Source organism: Xenia sp. Carnegie-2017, unplaced genomic scaffold, assembly GCF_021976095.1.
Source record: "Xenia sp. Carnegie-2017 unplaced genomic scaffold, XeniaSp_v1 HiC_scaffold_6, whole genome shotgun sequence".
Taxonomy (NCBI): domain Eukaryota; kingdom Metazoa; phylum Cnidaria; class Anthozoa; order Malacalcyonacea; family Xeniidae; genus Xenia; species Xenia sp. Carnegie-2017.
The window spans coordinates 16,708,489-16,726,983 of record NW_025813526.1 but is presented as its reverse complement, the minus strand read 5'-3'; the positions used below and the strand labels follow the sequence as shown (position 1 = coordinate 16,726,983).

Sequence of the window (18,495 nt, the reverse complement as noted above, 5' to 3'; positions counted from 1 at the left end):
ATGTTTGGATGTGAGACGGAAAAGTTTGCGATCTTGGATATGTTGACGTTGCGTTAGTTTTCTTTAATTTTCGATCACGTCCCTTTTTTTTTATGACTATCTGAACCGACAACACCCTAACATCACATTCACAGCTGAAGTCGAACAAACAGAAAGCCCTCATTTCTTGACATTGATATCTCTCGTACTAATGGAAAATTCACCACTTCCGTCTACCGCAAACCTACTTTCACTGGCCTCTACACCAACTTCCACAGCTTCATCCCACTTACTTACAAACTTTCACTAGTCTCCTGCTTACTTCACCGCATCTTCAATCTTTGTTCTACTTACGAAAATTTTCATACAAAACTCGAATTTACCAGAAATTCACTCACCAAAAACGGTTTTCCTTCACGTATAATTGACCAAATAACACGTCGCTTCCTTAACAACACCTTTGCCCCCAGACCACCTGTTTTGACTGCTCACAAAATGCACATCTATGCCTGTCTTCCTTTCACCGACATACACTCCCTTCAAATTCCCACACAAATCAATAACCTTTCTGCTGCAGCCTCCCCACATATATCTATTAAATTTGTTTTCCGCCCTTCCCACCGTATCTCTTCTTTTTTCCCCTTTAAGGACAAAATTCCCAAACCTTTGAGTTCTGGTATAATCTATTTATTTAAGAGTCGAAGATGCAACGCCTCGTATGTGGGTCAAACCACACGTCATCTACACACCAGATTTTCGGAGCACTTGGGAATATCCCCCCTTACAGGCAACCAAGTTTCCCACCCTGAGTTATCAAACATTCTTGCTCACATTAACGCAACTGGACACACCCCAACTTAGAGGACTTTAAAAAAATCTCCTCTTCCAACGATACTTATGAACTCTCCATTCATGAACGCCTTCTAATCAATAAATACAAGCCTTCACTTAATGTGTAAGGAAACTCCATTCCACTTAACCTCTTTTAATTTCTCTTTATTTTACTTCCTAACTTCCTTATCATATATCCATTTGACACAGCCTCCTTTAGTAGTAACTTAACACCTTTTTGCAAATATAATATCTTGTCTTAACATCCAATTTATTATTTGCCTGAAGATGCCTTGAGTAAAGACGAAACGTTACAATAAATTTAATTTTACAATTTGTTTTTTTTTGTCTATTTCTATGGCTCTAATTACAGCTAATTATTTGCTAATTCTTTAACTGCACTTAAGATCATTTTAAAAACACCACATGACTTACATTATTTTTTAAAACATTATAATAAATGCAAAACATCCACAAACGCTTTTTCTGCAAGCTTATCCTCAACTAAAGAAAGATTTATTAAACTCGAAACCAGTTTAATGTAATGCTTATTTGCTTAATTGACAAAAAAATAAAAGTGCAACTAAAGATCAGCAGAAATATGGTCTTTAAAAAATGAAAACCTTGTTTTTAAAGCCAAAAGTCGTTCATCTAACCTTACATAACGTAAGACTTTACGAGCACTCATAAAATTTCAAAAATTTAGAGTTATTCTATTCAAAAGCCTCAAACGTCATAAAACATCTTGCAAGCTTCAACGAACAAAAATCCTCTGAAAAGGTTACTCTAAATGTTCTTTAAAATACAATGGTCAATTTTTAATCCAAACCAATTCTCGTTTTCCCTTAGCTTCGATATTAATTTTATGAACAACTTTAAACTGCTAGGCAGTTGAATGAAATTCGCAATCATGTGACCAACGAAAAATTGTTTTTTTTCATGTTTTGAATGCATTTAACGTGCAAAAAAGATTTTTTTAAATAGTTAATATGTTTTTTTCCTAGCAAAAGATTGCTCAGCGCTTTACAAGAAAGGTAAAAGAGTCAGCGGAATCTACAAGATTAATCCGGACAATCGAGGCAGTTTTAATGTATGGTGTGACATGAACACATCTGGAGGTGGCTGGACCGTGTTTCAACGTCGTCTTGATGGTAGTGTTAATTTCTACAGAGGATGGCAAGAATACAAAAATGGCTTTGGAAATCTAACATCAGAGTTTTGGCTTGGATTAGATAAAATAAATAGACTTACATCTAGAAAACACAAGAAACTTCGGATTGACATGGAAGAGTTTACAGGAAACACAACATACGCCGAATATGATTTCTTTTCTGTTGCAAGTGAAAGGCAGAAATACAAGTTGGACTTTGGAACATATTCAGGTACAAAATGCTGATAGGTATCCAGTAGTGGAATGAAATTAAGGAAAAAAAAGTTTTGTGAATTTTAAACATGACCGAGGCCCCCTAAATTATATCTTTTCTCCAGACTTTAAACTTTTTTGTTGTTTTCAGTTTATCATTCAACACTTCAAGCTATTTTGCCTGTAATACTACGAAAAATTTCACTCATTTCTTAGTTGATCAGAAACTTTTGGATTAAAAGAAAAGGCTGAAATTTACCTCCATACCACTTCAAACGAAAGCAATATTGTCAAACGTTAATCTTTTTAAAAAACTCACTCCCATAGTAACTAGTAAATAATGCTATCAGATAATTGTCTATTGGTATCAGACATTGCAAAATGCTTTACAACTCAAAGTTTTGCATAAGAAATATACATTTTAGACTCAACTTTATCTTTATGATGACATGAATTATTCTGTGCACATTTTTAGGAACTGCCGGTGATTCGTTGAACTACCACCAAGGAATGGAATTTTCGACAAAAGACTCTGACAACGATAAATACCATCGCAATTGTGCAATCCTGCATAAAGGCGCATGGTGGTATAAAGGGTGTCATATGTCTAATTTAAATGGGATCTATCATCATGGTCAACACTCCTCATATGCTGATGGTATCAATTGGCATACGTGGAAAGGCTTTTACTACTCCTTAAAATCCACTTCCATGAAAATACGACCTCGTAATTTTTTACTTAAGAAGTGAGAACTTTCATTTATTTTCTTCTTTTTTTCTGTAATTGATAATTTAATGCATGTATACAAAATAGAACTAGAATTCACGCATGAATAAATTCTCTGAACTTAATTATGCCTAATATATATTCACTTGAAAAGTTTCACTTTGAATATTAAAGGGGAACTCCACCCTCAATTAATGTTGGTCTTAAAACTTTGTCAGTCTCGTGAAAATAAATATGCGGCAATTTTTTTGTTTGTTTCATTCAATATTTTCACAAAAAATGAGTTGAAATGCTGCAGCTAGGGCATCCGGTGCGTGGGAGCAGAAACATGTCAGTGGCTTGTATTTGACGTCATATCGTCAATTGATGCTCAAAGCTCTATGTAAAGTCGTTGCACAGTCATAACCAACTTGCGTCAAAATGCTTCTCCTAATCACAAAATGTTTCTTTTGAAACTTCACAATTTTTTATTCATAGGTATATACACAAGCAACTTTTATAGCTTACATGCAAGTATTGAGCTGGTTATTTGTATTCTGTTTTAATCGAACGGTTTCACATCCATAAAGGCAATTATCGCACGTTTTCCGCACTACATATAGAATTTAAATATTGATTAATATTATTTTTTAATAAATACGAAGGTTGATTTGTGTGGAAACTGTGCTGTAAGGCCGTTTGCTTCGTTTGCTTGTCCTCCGAATTCAACCTTAAAAACAGTTTCTACTGTTTTAAAAAAGTCTATTGCCATGAATAACATTGAATAATAATAAAACATGGTTGTGTAATTTAGATTCATTATGGTTGGAAAATAATCCTACATAAGACCATTGTAAAATTAGCCTTTCGTGTATAGAATTTAGGTGTAGTTTCCTTGACGTAAAGTATGAACTTATAGTTTCCTTATTATTTGAACATAATTTCCCTTTTTTAAGTCACATTTGGGACAAAAATTGCCAGTGCTATGAAAAACAAACACCCTCATATTGATCATCAATATGATGTGTGGCATTTGTCCAAATCTGTCACAAAAAAAAACTAACAAAGGCTAACATTAAGGGAAATGATGACTTGACCCATTGGATTAAGTCCATTTCTAATCATCTTTGGTGGTGCTCTGCAAGTTGTAACAAGAATGCAGAAGTATTAGTGGAAAAGTGGAAGTCTATCCTTAACCAACAACAAGAATTTCTGGAGAGGGAACACATATTTTAATCAATGTTGCTACCAACAACTAACAGAAAGACAAACAAGCAGAAGAAGTGGCTATCTCCTACTTCACAAGCAAATCCTGCTGCAGAGAAGGTGATTTGTGACAAGAGGCTTCTAAAAGACCTGTGGAAGTTATCTGAGTTTTGTCACACAGGAGAGTTGGAGGTTTACCTTTCCCTTTTACTGAAATACTGCCCAAAGCGAGAGAATTTTTCATTTCCTGGAATGGTAGCCCGCACTCAGTTAGCAGCATTTGATCACAACAACAATATTAACCATGATAAAGCAGTCATTACGTCAGGGACAAACAAAGGGCAAGACCGTTACAAGATGATTTTTAAAACAAAGAAGCAATGGGTTGTAAAAGCAATGAAAGAAAAGAAAGAATACCAGTACGTTGATATACTACTTGACGAGGTTGTCAATGCATGCAAAACTGAGGAGATTGAACTTGTACATCATGGCGATAATCTTTCAAAGAACATTTCTAAATCATGTCCACCCAGGAAAGAAATACTTGTAAAGGAACATCAGTCAGTGGTGAAGTTAGCTATGGCAATAGTTTTTGCCATGCTGATATAATATGATGTTGCATCAGTGAAGACAACTTTTGTACATTCATTCTTAAATATTAACATAGCAAAAACAGCATGGTGGAAGCTTTCAAATTGAAATTCCTCTGCTCCACCAAGTGGAGGAAATGTTTCTCTAATGCGAGTAACATGATGGCAAGACGACTCTTACTTCTCTACCCAAGATACCTCAGCACCATCTTGTCAACTGTCTATAGATTCCGGGTTGTTATATAATATTTGAAAACCAACAGATTCCTTTTGCTTCTATTAATATATATATATATATAAGTTTGAAAATTTGTAATCCAGGCATTGAATATATAGAAGATAAACGTTTCTCCGCATTTTTAAATGATTTTTATTGAGCTTTTGACTCGTTGCTTCGAGCCTTCATCAGAATGAGGATATTTATTTACACGTGTTTTTAGCTTGGAGACGTTTAGAGCGTCTAATTGGATTAGTGGGTGGATTAATGTGATTGGATGGGGTGAAATGCGTTGCCATGGGTTTTGGTGTGTTGTTAAAACACTACACTCTAATTATATTAACACCAACCATATTAAGGTGTTAATATAATTAGAGTGTAGTGTTTTAACCTTCCTCGCAGAAGCTGTCATGCAACACCTCGAAACACAATCAGTCACAAACAACACAAACATCAGACTATGGAAAAGATATGTCGACGACATCTTTGCCATAGTCAAGAAAGACAAAACTGAACAAATCCTACACACCATAAACAATACCACAAAGAACATTACCTTTACTAAAGACGAAGAACACGACAAACAACTTACCTTCCTCGACATCCTACTAACCAGAACAGATGACGATACACTAAACACACAAGTATACTGCAATACCACCCACATAGACCAAATACCCGATTTCAACAGCAATCATCCAACACAACACAAAATAAGCTACATTCGAACACTTTTCAACAGGATAAACACTCATTGTAATACGGAAGAAGCCAAAAAAACAGAACGCAACTACTTATACTCCACATTTACTAAAAACAACTACCCTAGAAACTTCATAAACAAAACTATATACAAAGTACAAAACAAAACACAAACCGACAAAAGCAACAAAAAAACCGGACGAAACAGTAAAAATCGTCACATTACCATACATAAACGGAACATCAGAAATGACTGCCAGACTTCTTCGACCATTTAATATTAACGTCGCCCACAAACCTACACAAAAACTCAAATCATGTTTCACCAAACATAAAGACAAAACAACAATTCATGATACAACTGACGCGATCTACATGATACCATGTAAAGACTGTTCGAAGCAATACATAGGACAAACATCTAAGAGAATTGAAACAAGACTCACAGAACACAAAAACGCCATAAAACGACGAGATCCGAACTCACTACTGGCAGAACATACCCACGGAAACAACCACACATTCGACTGGACAGAAACTAAAGTACTCGGACGCGCACAGACTAAACACGCACGCGAATTTAAAGAAGCTTGGTACAGTAAAGACAAGGACACAATAAACAGACATATCGACATACCCATCATATACTCACAACTAAAGGAAAAGGACATAAAGACTACAAACAACCGTTGGATTTAAACCGTTAAAACGATAAGGCCTGGAAAAAGAACCTTTCCTTTTGTAAAATATTGCGAGCCTGGCTTTAATGTGCCAGTGGCAAATTGTATTGCGAGTGAGGTTCGACAAAGAAGATCTATGGTTTTTTTGGGTTAAGAAACTTTTGCTAAACAATATATGGCTCATGCTGACATAAAACTTCTGTAGATGTAGACAAAAAAGAGCCATAGCTACAGTTAGGATGCTAATGTAGGCAATTCCTGTGACGATAAGACAGAAGAACGCCATTCTTCAACAAGTTTTATCATTAAATGAACTTGGTCATACTCTTGGAGTACCTATCGCCAACATGGAATGAACTTTAGTTTTTAATAATGATAAAAACATTATAATATGAATTTGCCATTTTTGGCATGTTATACATAAACAGATTGGTGCCTTTGTTCAATGTGGATGTCATGCATCCACTTTTTACAAACTAATAACATCTATTAAATATCCAGTAATAAACAGAGTGATATTTTAATGCTTTGCTTCTATACAGATATATAATGTTTTTGTTAAATGGCCTTTTGCAAGATTAATATGATGATAGTAAAGACTGAGAAACTCGCAAAACCATTGGGCAACAGCATCTTGTGTAGTTAGGATTTGTAGGGATGGGAAGCTGATTTTAGTTGGACTAGGGTCACTAATGTGTTTTTATAGCAAAGTGCTTTGAATGAGCTGTTCCCACCTTTTTACACAGTTTTTTTTTATGAAAGTAGTATCCATTAGTTGTTAATTTCTGACTATTATTTTCTATTATTTTGTACTTGCAATATGCAATGGAGTTATTTCACGTAACTGTAGACATGGGAGAAAAGATTAATCTGATAGAAAAAATTAGGACAACATTGACCAAGATAATATTTGATTGTTACTTGTTACCAGTAAAGTAATTTAAATCAAGATTAAAATACAATGATATATTTTAATGGAAATTTTGAATATTACAACACCAAAAATACTACTACTTTAAATTAGATCTTGTGCAAGAAATATTTGGTAGCTATGATTTGCGTGCAAGCTTCCAGTTTCCATAGATGTAATGACACAAAATATTATTTTAAGCATTACCCTTTCTTTTCACAGACCAAATTTATAAAAAGCGTAGTATTATAGTGTCCAAGTTTGAATGTTTTAATATCTTAAGTTATTTTATGTCCATGATGCTTTAAAGAGTATTAACTTTGCTGATATGGGCAAGTACGTTGTGAAAAATACATACAAAGTGTCCAAGTTTTACCACTGGGAAATTATGCGATACATAAGTAGGAAAACTTAGCAATACTTTTCTCACAAAACATGCTAGTGCTCAATGGTCAACACAAGGTTTGCAATCCTCACCACGAACAATTATTAAAAAAAAACAGTGAAAAAGTTTAACCCAGGTAATATTACAGTGTGTTATGTTAGTTCTATACCCCACTCCTCCTCCTAAATGGCGAATGGCTAAACTGTGACGTCACGTGCAAGCACACTGTTATCAATGAAACAAACCGAATAGTACACTTACAGCAAAGAATAAAGACGTGTTTGTATAATGCACATCAAGTCCGAAATAATCAGTGGTTAATTTTAAATAAAAATTAACATTCTACATCAAAAGCTACAATGTAAACATGTTTCACTTTTAAGCACATTCTCCTGTTTGCATTCAAACTGCTGCCTTTCTTCTTGGTTCTTTCTTGTCTTATAGCATTTCATCGAATAGTATATGCAAGAGAAATTTTTTTGTAGCCATAAAATAAGAAACTTTAACTTAAAGACAATTTCTTACTAGTATGCCGAAGGCAAATATTTTCAGCCAAATCTGTATCATTACACCACACAAGAGTCATTATCCTTTGATGAAAAAATTTGATGTCAGTAAGAATTGTGCTTACTTTTCTTCCTCAAACAGGGTTTATTTTATTTCTCTATTTTAGACAAAACCGCAAAGTAATAATTTTTAATGCAGATTTTTATTAAATGTAAAAACAAAACAATTACATTTAAAAATTAGTTTGAAGAATCAATTTAATCTTTCCATCTTCTTTAAAAGTCATGTAAAGGACTCCTGGTTTGCCATCTCTATCCTAAAAAAGTAAAATCATGAGCTCATTGGTTGATATCGCACATAGAAATGGTCTTATTCTTTATTGGATAGTTTTCCTTATTTTGTATATCCTCTACTTAAAGGATAGTTGTTAAACTGAAGCAAAATCACATAAAAAAACATAATTTATATTTCAACATTCCAGATACTTACCAGTCCACATTTTACAGCATCTGAAGTAGTCTATGTTGTGAAGCCAGTCACCATTATGATCTTTGTACAACCCAGTGACGTAATATCCAGATTTTTTACATGTGGTCCATCCTTTCATGTCAAACTCATATCTGATGTATTCATTGTAACAGTGAGCATACTTGTTTGGATGATTGACAGGCTTGCAACATTTTCCTTCCTCTATATTGTGTAATCTTTGGCCTTTGGTGCGATAGAGACCATTTAGGAAATATCCTTTTGGACAACCACTCCAGGTACTGGCCCTGAAAAATAATTTGTTCTTGTTATTCATAATGTGTATAATATGGAAAAAAATATTAAGAACCACAAGATAAGTTAATAATAAACATTGTTTTATTCATGGCAAAACTAAGTTAATTTTTGGTTAAAAAACCTTTCACATGAGATGCTTTTCATGTTATCCTATTACCTTTTCTTTAAATATTAAGGAACATATGACTGCATTGCAGCGTCCTAAATTAGTAATGCCAATTGTAAGAACTTGTGACTTTTTTACCATTTCATAAGTAAACCGAAGAGAGATTACTTACTTGTCAAGTGATTTCCACCAGTTAGCATTTTTGCATGTACTTCGTTGCCCTGCGTATATTGAACTGGAAGTGCAGCATTTCGCTTCTTCAAGCTTATAAATTCCATCATTATTGAATTTTTTTAACTTGTTTCGGTAAAATCCAGTAATAAATTGTCTTGTATTGTCACATTTAGACCATCCTTTTTTGTCAAATGATTTCCACCAGTTGTCATTAACGCAACGTCTCGGTATAAACGTATCTATAGATGTAATGGTAACAGTAACAATATTAATTTGACATAATCCAGTCACATCATTCACTGCCATGGTGAAATTTTGCTGTGTAAACACAAGAATGAGCTGTTGCAAGTTTAATCAATTTTAGGAGACTTATTATATGCTCATCTTTTCTGGGCTTCTATTTTTTCACATCTAGATTATTCCAATAAAAATGGCAAGAGTTCACAAAATTATGCATTTACATTACATTTCTAGATATTCAAAAAATTCATTCACATCTACCTTACTAAAGTACAAAAGAGTTTTAGAAAGAGCTATTTAACTAATTCTTGGTAACGCACAAGCAACGTGCTCTTATATGAAATTTAATGGGCAAACGTTGATAGCAGCAAATGAGAAGTTCAGCTGAAACTTCTAAACACTACTTTAAGAAATTTAGTTTGCTCATTTATCACTTCCCTGTACCACAGCGCTATTTATCAATTGCATATTATTATAGTTTTACTAAAATTTGGGATGCTAACTTTTTTCTTACGTTGTTGCGCATGTCATAAAGCTAGAAACTAAAAAATCTACTCAAAAATTTTTGTTTTAATTTGTTCTATGTTTGTAAGTATACCCAATTTCTAGAGTTTAAGAAATATTGGAGCTTACATTGACAGTTGTTTCCAAAGAAACCAAATTTACATTTGCAATTGTACACCATTCCTTTCCTTTGACATTTACCACCGTTGGTACAAGGTTTTAAGTGACAAGCATTGTAGACTAAAAGCAAAACAAATGATAGTTAATTAAATGTATCATCAAAAACATTAATGATTGCCCATACAGTTTCGATCAATATTTTCAAATGAACGAATCCAATTTGTAAGATATCATTATTTATAATTAGTGTGCGTAGGAACTCCGTAGAGTTGTTGCAAAGTGTTATTGAAACACTGTTTTATAAACACTGCAGCTGTACAACTTTCCATTCCTTTTGCATACACCACCGTTAATACAAGGTTTTGAGTGACAAGCATTATAGACTAAAAGTAAAACAAGTGATAGTTTATTAATTGTATTTTGAAAAACATAATTAATTGCCCAAATGGTTTTGCTCAACATTTTCAAATAAAGGAACCCAATATGTAAGATCTCAATATCTATAATTAGTATTCGTAAGAGCCGTAGAGTTGTTATAAAATGTCATTAAAAAAATGTTCTATCATTAAAGTCACTGCAATTGAATACACTAACTCATGCTTACATTGACAGTTCTTTCCAAAGTAACCAGGTTTACATTTTCAGCTGTACAACTTTCCATTCCTTTTGCATACACCACCGTTAATACAAGGTTTTGAGTGACAAGCATTATAGACTAAAAGTAAAACAAGTGATAGTTTATTATTTGTATTTTAAAAACATAATTGATTGCCCAAATGGTTTTGCTCAACATTTTCAAATAAAGGAACCCAATATGTAAGATCTCATTATCTATAATTAGTATTCGCAAGAACTGTAGAGTTGTTATAAAATGTCATTAAAAAATTGTTCTATCATTAAAGTCACTGCAATTGAATACACTAACTCATGCTTACATTGACAATTCTTTCCAAAGTAACCAGATTTACACTTGCAGCTGTACATCTTTCCATTCCTTTTGCATACACCACCGTTAATACAAGGTTTTCAGTGACAAGCATTATAGACTAAAAGTAAAACAAGTGATAGTTTATTAATTGTATTTTAAAAAACATAATTGATTGCCCAAATGGCTTTGCTCAACATTTTCAAATAAAGGAACCAATATGTAAGATCTCATTATCTATAATTAGTACTCGTAAGAACCGTAGGTTGTTATAAAATGTCATTAAAAAAATGTTCTATCATTAAAGTCACTGCAATTGAATACACTAACTCATGCTTACATTGACAGTTCTTTCCAAAGTAACCAGGTTTACATTTGCAGCTGTACAACTTTCCATTCCTTTTGCATACACCACCGTTAATACAAGGTTTTGAGTGACAAGCATTATAGACTAAAAGTAAAACAAGTGATAGTTTATTAATTGTATTTTAAAAAACATAATTAATTGCCCAAATGGTTTTGCTCGACATTTTCAAATAAAGGAACCCAATATGTAAGATCTCATTATCTATAATTAGTATTTGTAAGAACTGTAGAGTTGTTATAAAATGTCATTAAAAAATGGTTCTATCATTAAAGTCACTGCAATTGAATACACTAACTCATGCTTACATTGACAATTCTTTCCAAAGTAACCAGATTTACACTTGCAGCTGTACATCTTTCCATTCCTTTTGCATACACCACCGTTAATACAAGATTTTGAGTGACAAGCATTGTAGACTAAAATTAAAAATATGGTTTGAGTTAATTGAATTTGAAAAGCTTTCAATTGTTATCCATATAGTTTAGTAATTATTTTATAAGGTTGTTTCTTATTTTATGCAACAATAACTTTAAGCATAAGGCCTGGGAAAAAAGTTGTGTTTTGGGGTAAAATTTTCGGGCAACTAGCCTTAGGTCCCCTTTAATCGAGACTAATCCCACGTGCAAATGTTCTTAAGAATTAATTTAAGCTTTCATTTATAAAACACTTCCTGCTTGTCTCTTGTGAGTTATGAGGTAGTGCGACATGAAAGGAAAATCTAAACGCATTACAAAATTCAAACTTAATTTACGGTAGCTAGAGCAGAAATAGTTCAAAAAATTAAGTGTGTAAGTTATAGTTTCTAATCAATAATTTTGTTATAGTTTCAATGCACAAATGATTAAAAACAAGGTACAAGGAAATATCATTTACAAATCATACTTACTTCTACAATTTTTTCCTTGGTAGCCAGGTTTACATAAACACTGGTAAGATTTGACTTTTTTTAAGCAAAGACCACCATTCTTGCAAGGTTTCTTAGCACATGGGTTGAAAACTAAATAAAAAAAAATACATCATAAAACTTGCAAATGTTTTTGAACATATTCTATCTGTTTCTATATGGTACTCAATTCTTGAGAAGTCAATGTTGTTCTCTATTTTGGAATAGCTCTCTTTAATGTGTTCATGTATTGAAATTTTCAAACCAATAAATTTAATATTTTACCTGGAGCCATTTTGCAGCATTTGAAGTAGTTAATGTTTTGAAGCCAGTCACTTTTATGATCTCTGTACAACCCAGTTACGTAGTACCTTGCCTTTTTACACGTTGTCCATCCTTTCCTGTCAAACGAATGTCTGATATACTCATTGTAGCAACCACCATACCTTTTGGGATGGCGTATTGGTTTGCAATATTTTCCTTCCTCAATATTGTTTAAATGAATTCCCTGTGAGCGATAAAGACCATTTAGAAAATATCCTTGAGGGCAAACACTCCAAGTGCTTTTTCTAAAAAAATTTTTAATGTTTAGTTAAAACTAACTGCAAAGGTTACTGTCTTTTATGATTAAAGGACAATGGCAATGAATTTTTTTTTCATACGTTTATCATAGATAGCTATGGAATACTTAATTTCGTATTTTCGTGTCTCTTTTGAATTTTGCTGTCGAGAAAATTTGACACAAAGTTGAATCCATATCCGCCATTTTGGAAAAAAAGCCTTATGCTAAATTATGCGGAATACATCACTGACGTCATTGGCTGGTATCAACTGAATGACACAATATAAAATAATAGTATTATAATAATATATAGCACATTTTTTCACTGGAATTTTAAAACAAAAAAAGCAGTCGGCGGTTGTTAAGATTAAAAAAAGATTGTGTAGTATATCACGCTTATATACATTTCCAATATTTAGGAATAAGTACTCAAAGTTAATTAAATCTAAATCATACTAACTTGTCTAATGTTTTCCACCAGTTAGCGTTGACACAAATGCTCTTTTGACCTCTGTATCCAGGACTAGACAAACAGCACTTTGCTTCTTCAAGTTTGTAAATTCCTTCAAGTGGGAAAGTAAGTAACTTGCTACGATAAAATCCAGTGATGAACTGTTTACTGGTGGTACATTTTGACCATCCTATTTTGTCAAATGACTTCCACCATTTGGCGTTAACACAGACCTTCGCTGCATTTCCTGATTAAGATTAGATAAAGATAAGAATGAGTAATATATAGATTTTAATACGAACTTTTTTATTTTGTCTCATTGCGATTATGTCGTGCATGCCCCAAATATTAATCCTCGGTCGCATTCGTAAAAGTTAATACGAGAGACGATCATAGAATTTATTTTAGTTAATCTGACAAGTATTAACGCATGATATACATATAATATATTATCAGAAAAAATATCAATCAATCAATCAACAAAAAGTCATTTATCAACAATTCATGAAAATATTTATGGCACTGGATTAAAATACTCACAATACACTTTCAAAAGAAATCAATTCAATTCACTTTCAAAAGAAATCAGAAGGGTACAACGGAATATATGAATATGCACCATCCTCCCCCAATTAACGTTCCACTTATGCCTCTGTCCAATGATAACTGTGTGCATCATATTGTTTCAAAAACGTTATATATGAGTTAAAAAGTCATTTTACATTATCACAAATAGCAAACTCAGCAAATACAAAAGTATAGAACAATGATCTTTGAGAAACGTAACTGTCTGAGCGACACCAAACAACTTAATAAGAATCTTAATTAAAAGAGCAACAAAAACTCATTTTGAATCATTTCAATGCAAACACTGAAATTTCGGTTAATAATGTAAATCCATTCTTATAAAAAGTTCTCTTATTACTATCTCACTTTACCTTTCTTAGCCTTTGTTGCAATGACCTAAACTGTAAAACGACATAGAATTTAGAATATTTGTGACAATAAGTGCTTCATATCTACATAAGTTTTATTAATCCGGGATAATACTTAATGATAATATATGCGATCTGTTGTTCGACACATTTTTAAATACTTAAGTCAAAAAGTATATCGCAAAACTAAACCTCCTCTAAGTAGTTGGAAGTACATCCCTCCATTTTTATATGAACGGACCTTAACAAAAAATCTCTGCATTACGACAATCAGAGTTATTCCGCAGTGACCAGTAGCTATTAGGCAAGATGGCTAACTACTGTCTGCAATATTAACATGATATTCAAAAAAAGAATAAGTAAAGTATTCTGTGTTTATGGAACTATTTTATTTATTCAAAGCTTTATTTGGGTGGCTCAGGCCGTTAGCTTTTAGGACATTTGCTGTAACTTACACATACTAATAAGAGCAGAACGGCTGACAAAAGAGTGAGACTTGACTTCATCTTGTATGCTTTATCCAACACTTCTACTAATCATCAACTGGCAACAAGATGCACAGCCTAAATAAAACTGATACAATGCGAAAGATCCTTTATAACATCCCCTGTTTGATGAAATTTCTGTCACACCTCTAAAATTTACATTTTCAAAACTTGAATCAGCAGGATATCCTTACTTCGAATAATAAAGATCATTTGTAGCGTCTGAATAAACAAAACTCTTCGTCTGCAGTAATCTAGACTAGATCAATGTTTCCCCTGTCGGGAAATTTCATATGTAGCGTACAATAATTGCTAATATTCAGGCTGTCGAAAAGCAAGTTAATCGAAATTCAACACGCTAATGTGTGTACAATACTGAATAAACGACCGTAGTTTTGAATTATCATGAAACCCCAGACCTCTAACTATAGAATGTCAAATTGTAGTTATATTTAAAGCAAAATGTTCAAATGCTAGCACGTTGAAATGCTTTGGTGGAAATCACTTTTTTTACCTATTACATTTATGTTATATAACTCCCTTAAAAAGAAAAGTTGCTTTGCACCTTCGGCACTTACATCTTATTATTTATGCGTACTTTATGAGTTTTTCAATATGCATGTTTATGTTGATTTTGTTATTATGTAAAAGTTAGGACGGATTTTTAAACAGTATGTTACAAATAATGGTGGTTAAACAGGGCAAACCTTTTTCTGCATTGTCATACAATTAAACAAACCATTTAGGCAAATGTGTAAAACTTTTAGTCACCATTTAAATTTGTTTTAAGGAATGCTGAATAAATTTGAGTTTGTCTTGATATCATATGAATGAACTTATTAATTAATTTTCTTGCTGCCAATCCTGACGTGGAGGTGAAACAATGCGATTTCGACTAAACGTTTTAAACTCTCTTATATTTGCTTATTGCTCTTCCATATTCTACAAAAAATATCACATTCTGAAACTAAAGCACTCGTTTACAACATATTGAAATATTGCTTTTGTTTATTCAGTATTTTATGCACACCAGCACCTGTAGATGCATTAAATTTCTTTAAGTAAGTAAGTAAGTAAGTGAGGACTTTATTTAGAGAGGGGGACACGTAACAGCTGAAAAGCTGACAAACCTGTGGCCCTCTAACTAGATTATAAAGTATTACAAAAAAACTGATAAATGGATAAATATATAAATAATTACAAAATTCTGTGATAGAAATAGCAGGGGATATTAAACATATTCAGAAAGATAAAATTAATTTATAAAAAATTACAATTAGATAATGTGCTATTGCTTAATAGTGTTTCAAAGTTGTCCAGGTTTTTTATGAGCTTATATAATGCTTTTTCACAACTATTTTGAATAGTTTTATACCAGGCTTTTCCTGATATCATGGGAAGGCTGTTCCATAACTTAACTGCGTCAACACTGAATGCCTTGCCACCATTGTTATTTCTTAGGTATTTGGGACACACTAAATTTAAATTGCCATTTCTGGTAGATTTATTGTGTACAGAACTGTTCGTCTTGAGCAAGTCTTTGATATAAATCGGAACATCGCATTTAAGGCTCTTAAAAATCATTGTACACTTATTTAGTTTGATTTCATCAAAAAAAAGCAACCAGCCTAGCTTACTAAAGTTTAAGACACTGTGATACGTACATTTAGCATATAGGGAAATGTGTAGCTTAGCTTGGCCGGTCTTTGTATGTAGTTTTATTCCCTTTATTACAACAGATAAAATATACTTTTGGTTGGGCAGTACATATGTCCAATGTTAACCTGGCTTCGGTAAGGCTCAAATTTAGTTCAGGCAATGAAAAATTTGCACATTGGCAACAGATTTCTATAGTTTACATCATCACCTGACTCCAACTGATCGAGCCAAAAGAGGCCAGAACTGACATTGCACCAGATTTCAAGTTATGAAGTAGCTAATGCCAGTTAGCAAGAAGTTTCCTCTTAACTAGTTATTGACATATGAAATACCTTGACTTCTACCGGGAGATTGTCAAACTATGATTATAAAAGCATTAATTAGTGAGTCATATGAAAAAAAAAGCTGACATTTTCACCAACGCCTCACAAAAGGTCACAAATTCGTAGTGGACAGAGGGGTAACTAGAGCGTTAAGAGGGGGGAGAGTGCATATTCATATATTCCCTTGTGCTATTCTAATTTCTTTTGAAATTGATTTGAATTTCATAAGAAATCAGTAGAGCGCAAGTGAATATATGAATATACATCCCACCCCCCAATTCACATTCTAGTTACGCATCTGGTGCTGGCACTTATTTGGATACGCAAAATTTTGTAATGTCAAACGGAATTAAGTTTCCAGCACTTCAATGCAGGTACAAATGACATATGTACTTAACGTACGTCAAAGGAGAATTTAGAAGTGTTACCATTTTCTTGGGAGAGAAAAGAACAAAACTAACAGAAAGCTGAATTGTGAGGATATTAAAGTCCCATATTGCTGCATCAAGCTTAACTGGGTGATAAATTTCGAAAAATAAATATTTTTACTCGCATGTGACTAATCAAAGACATCTACAATGCAGTTCTGAGAAAACTGCTTGGTGTACGTACTTGGCATCGGTTCCTAAGTACATTTAACTGGAGATTTTACTATACTTCACATTTCCGAAGTGATACTCAAATGTTTACAATATATTTTCCACCCTCCTTATTGTTTAGTTTATAATTTAATTAGTAACTTACACAAAGAAACTCCTTCCTGATTTTGCTATCAGTACATTGGATCATTTCTTTAATATACAATATTGTAAATCATTGAAAACACATTGGCCACGTTTGATTTGCATGTCAAGATAACTTTGTTCACTATGAGCCTTATCGGGTAAAGCGAAGAAATTTTTCGCCATAAATAAAACTGATACTATGCGAAAGATGCTTTATAACATCCCCTGTTTGATGAAATTTCTGTCACATCTCTAAAATTTACATTTTTAAAACTTGAATCAGCAGGATATCCCTACTTCAAATAATAAGATCATTTGTAGCGTCTGAATAAACAAAACTCTTAGTCTGCAGTAATCTAGACTAGATCAATGTTTCCCCTGTCGGGAAATTTCATATGTAGCATACAATAATTGCTAATATTCAGGCTGTCGAAAAAGAAGTTCATCGAAATTCAACACGCTAATGTGTGTACAATACTGAATAAACGACCGTAGTTTTGAATTATCATAAAACCCCAAACTTCTAACTATAGAATGTCAAATTGTAGTTGAATTTAAAGCAAAATGAGTAAATGCGAGCAGGTTGAAATGCTTTGGTGGAAATCAACTTTTTACATATTAGATTTGTGTTATATAACTCCATTAAAAAGAAAAGTTGCTTTGCATCTTCGGCACTTACCACTTATTATTTTTGCGTACTTTATGAATTTTGGAATATGCATGTTTATGCTAATTTTGTTATAATGTAAAAGTTAGGACGGATTTTTAAACAGTTACAAATAATGGTGGTTAAACAAGGCAAACATTTTTCTGCATTGTCATACAATTATACAAACCATTTAGGCGAATGTGTAAAACAAATTGGCCACGTTTGATTAGCATGTCAAGATAACTTTGTTGACTAAGAGCCTTATAGCGTAAAGCGAATAAAATTTTTACCCGCCTAAAGGGTTTTGAATTCTGTCAACCATCATTTTGAAATTGATGCTGTAAAAGAATTGAACTATTAGATAAAATCATAATACTAAAAGTAGCTGTTATATGGTACATAATTATAAAACGAAATAAAAGCTAAAAACTATATCTTTTAAATACTTGCAATTATTTATTACTAAAAACCATTCATCAATACAAATACATAATACAAGTTTTAATTTGGGTGAAAAGCCATACAAAA

The 18,495-nt window shown here is 32.8% G+C and overlaps 2 protein-coding genes across 2 annotated transcripts in view; one reads left to right on the top strand and one right to left on the bottom strand.

Annotated features, from left to right (window-relative positions):
* On the top strand, positions 1-2,979 carry LOC124457202 (fibrinogen C domain-containing protein 1-like). Its single transcript, XM_047007483.1, has 3 exons — positions 1-52; positions 1,815-2,192; positions 2,649-2,979. The coding sequence occupies exons 1-3, from the start codon at positions 1-3 to the stop codon at positions 2,921-2,923; spliced, it is 705 nt and encodes a 234-aa protein (XP_046863439.1). The 3' UTR covers positions 2,924-2,979.
* A 7,257-nt stretch (positions 2,980-10,236) lies between these two features.
* The window catches only part of LOC124457201 (neurogenic locus notch homolog protein 1-like), a 136,318-nt gene continuing 128,059 nt past the window's right edge, over positions 10,237-18,495 (bottom strand). The window contains exons 16-20 of the mRNA XM_047007482.1: positions 11,601-11,711; positions 11,269-11,379; positions 10,939-11,049; positions 10,608-10,718; positions 10,237-10,386 (exon numbers count right to left, since the gene is read on the bottom strand). Of these exons, the coding sequence (XP_046863438.1) occupies positions 10,237-10,386; positions 10,608-10,718; positions 10,939-11,049; positions 11,269-11,379; positions 11,601-11,711 (594 nt within the window). The remainder of the gene's footprint in view (positions 10,387-10,607; positions 10,719-10,938; positions 11,050-11,268; positions 11,380-11,600; positions 11,712-18,495) is intronic.

Bases quoted from the DNA above. Each gene is read 5' to 3' on its own strand.
- LOC124457202 (XM_047007483.1), top strand. From the start codon at position 1: ATGTTTGGATGTGAGACGGAAAAGTTTGCGATCTTGGATATGTTGACG. The intron at 53-1,814 runs GTTAGTTTTCTT...TTTTTTTCCTAG, and splicing joins CTTGGATATGTTGACGTTGC to CAAAAGATTGCTCAGCGCTT. The intron at 2,193-2,648 runs GTACAAAATGCT...GCACATTTTTAG, and splicing joins GGACTTTGGAACATATTCAG to GAACTGCCGGTGATTCGTTG.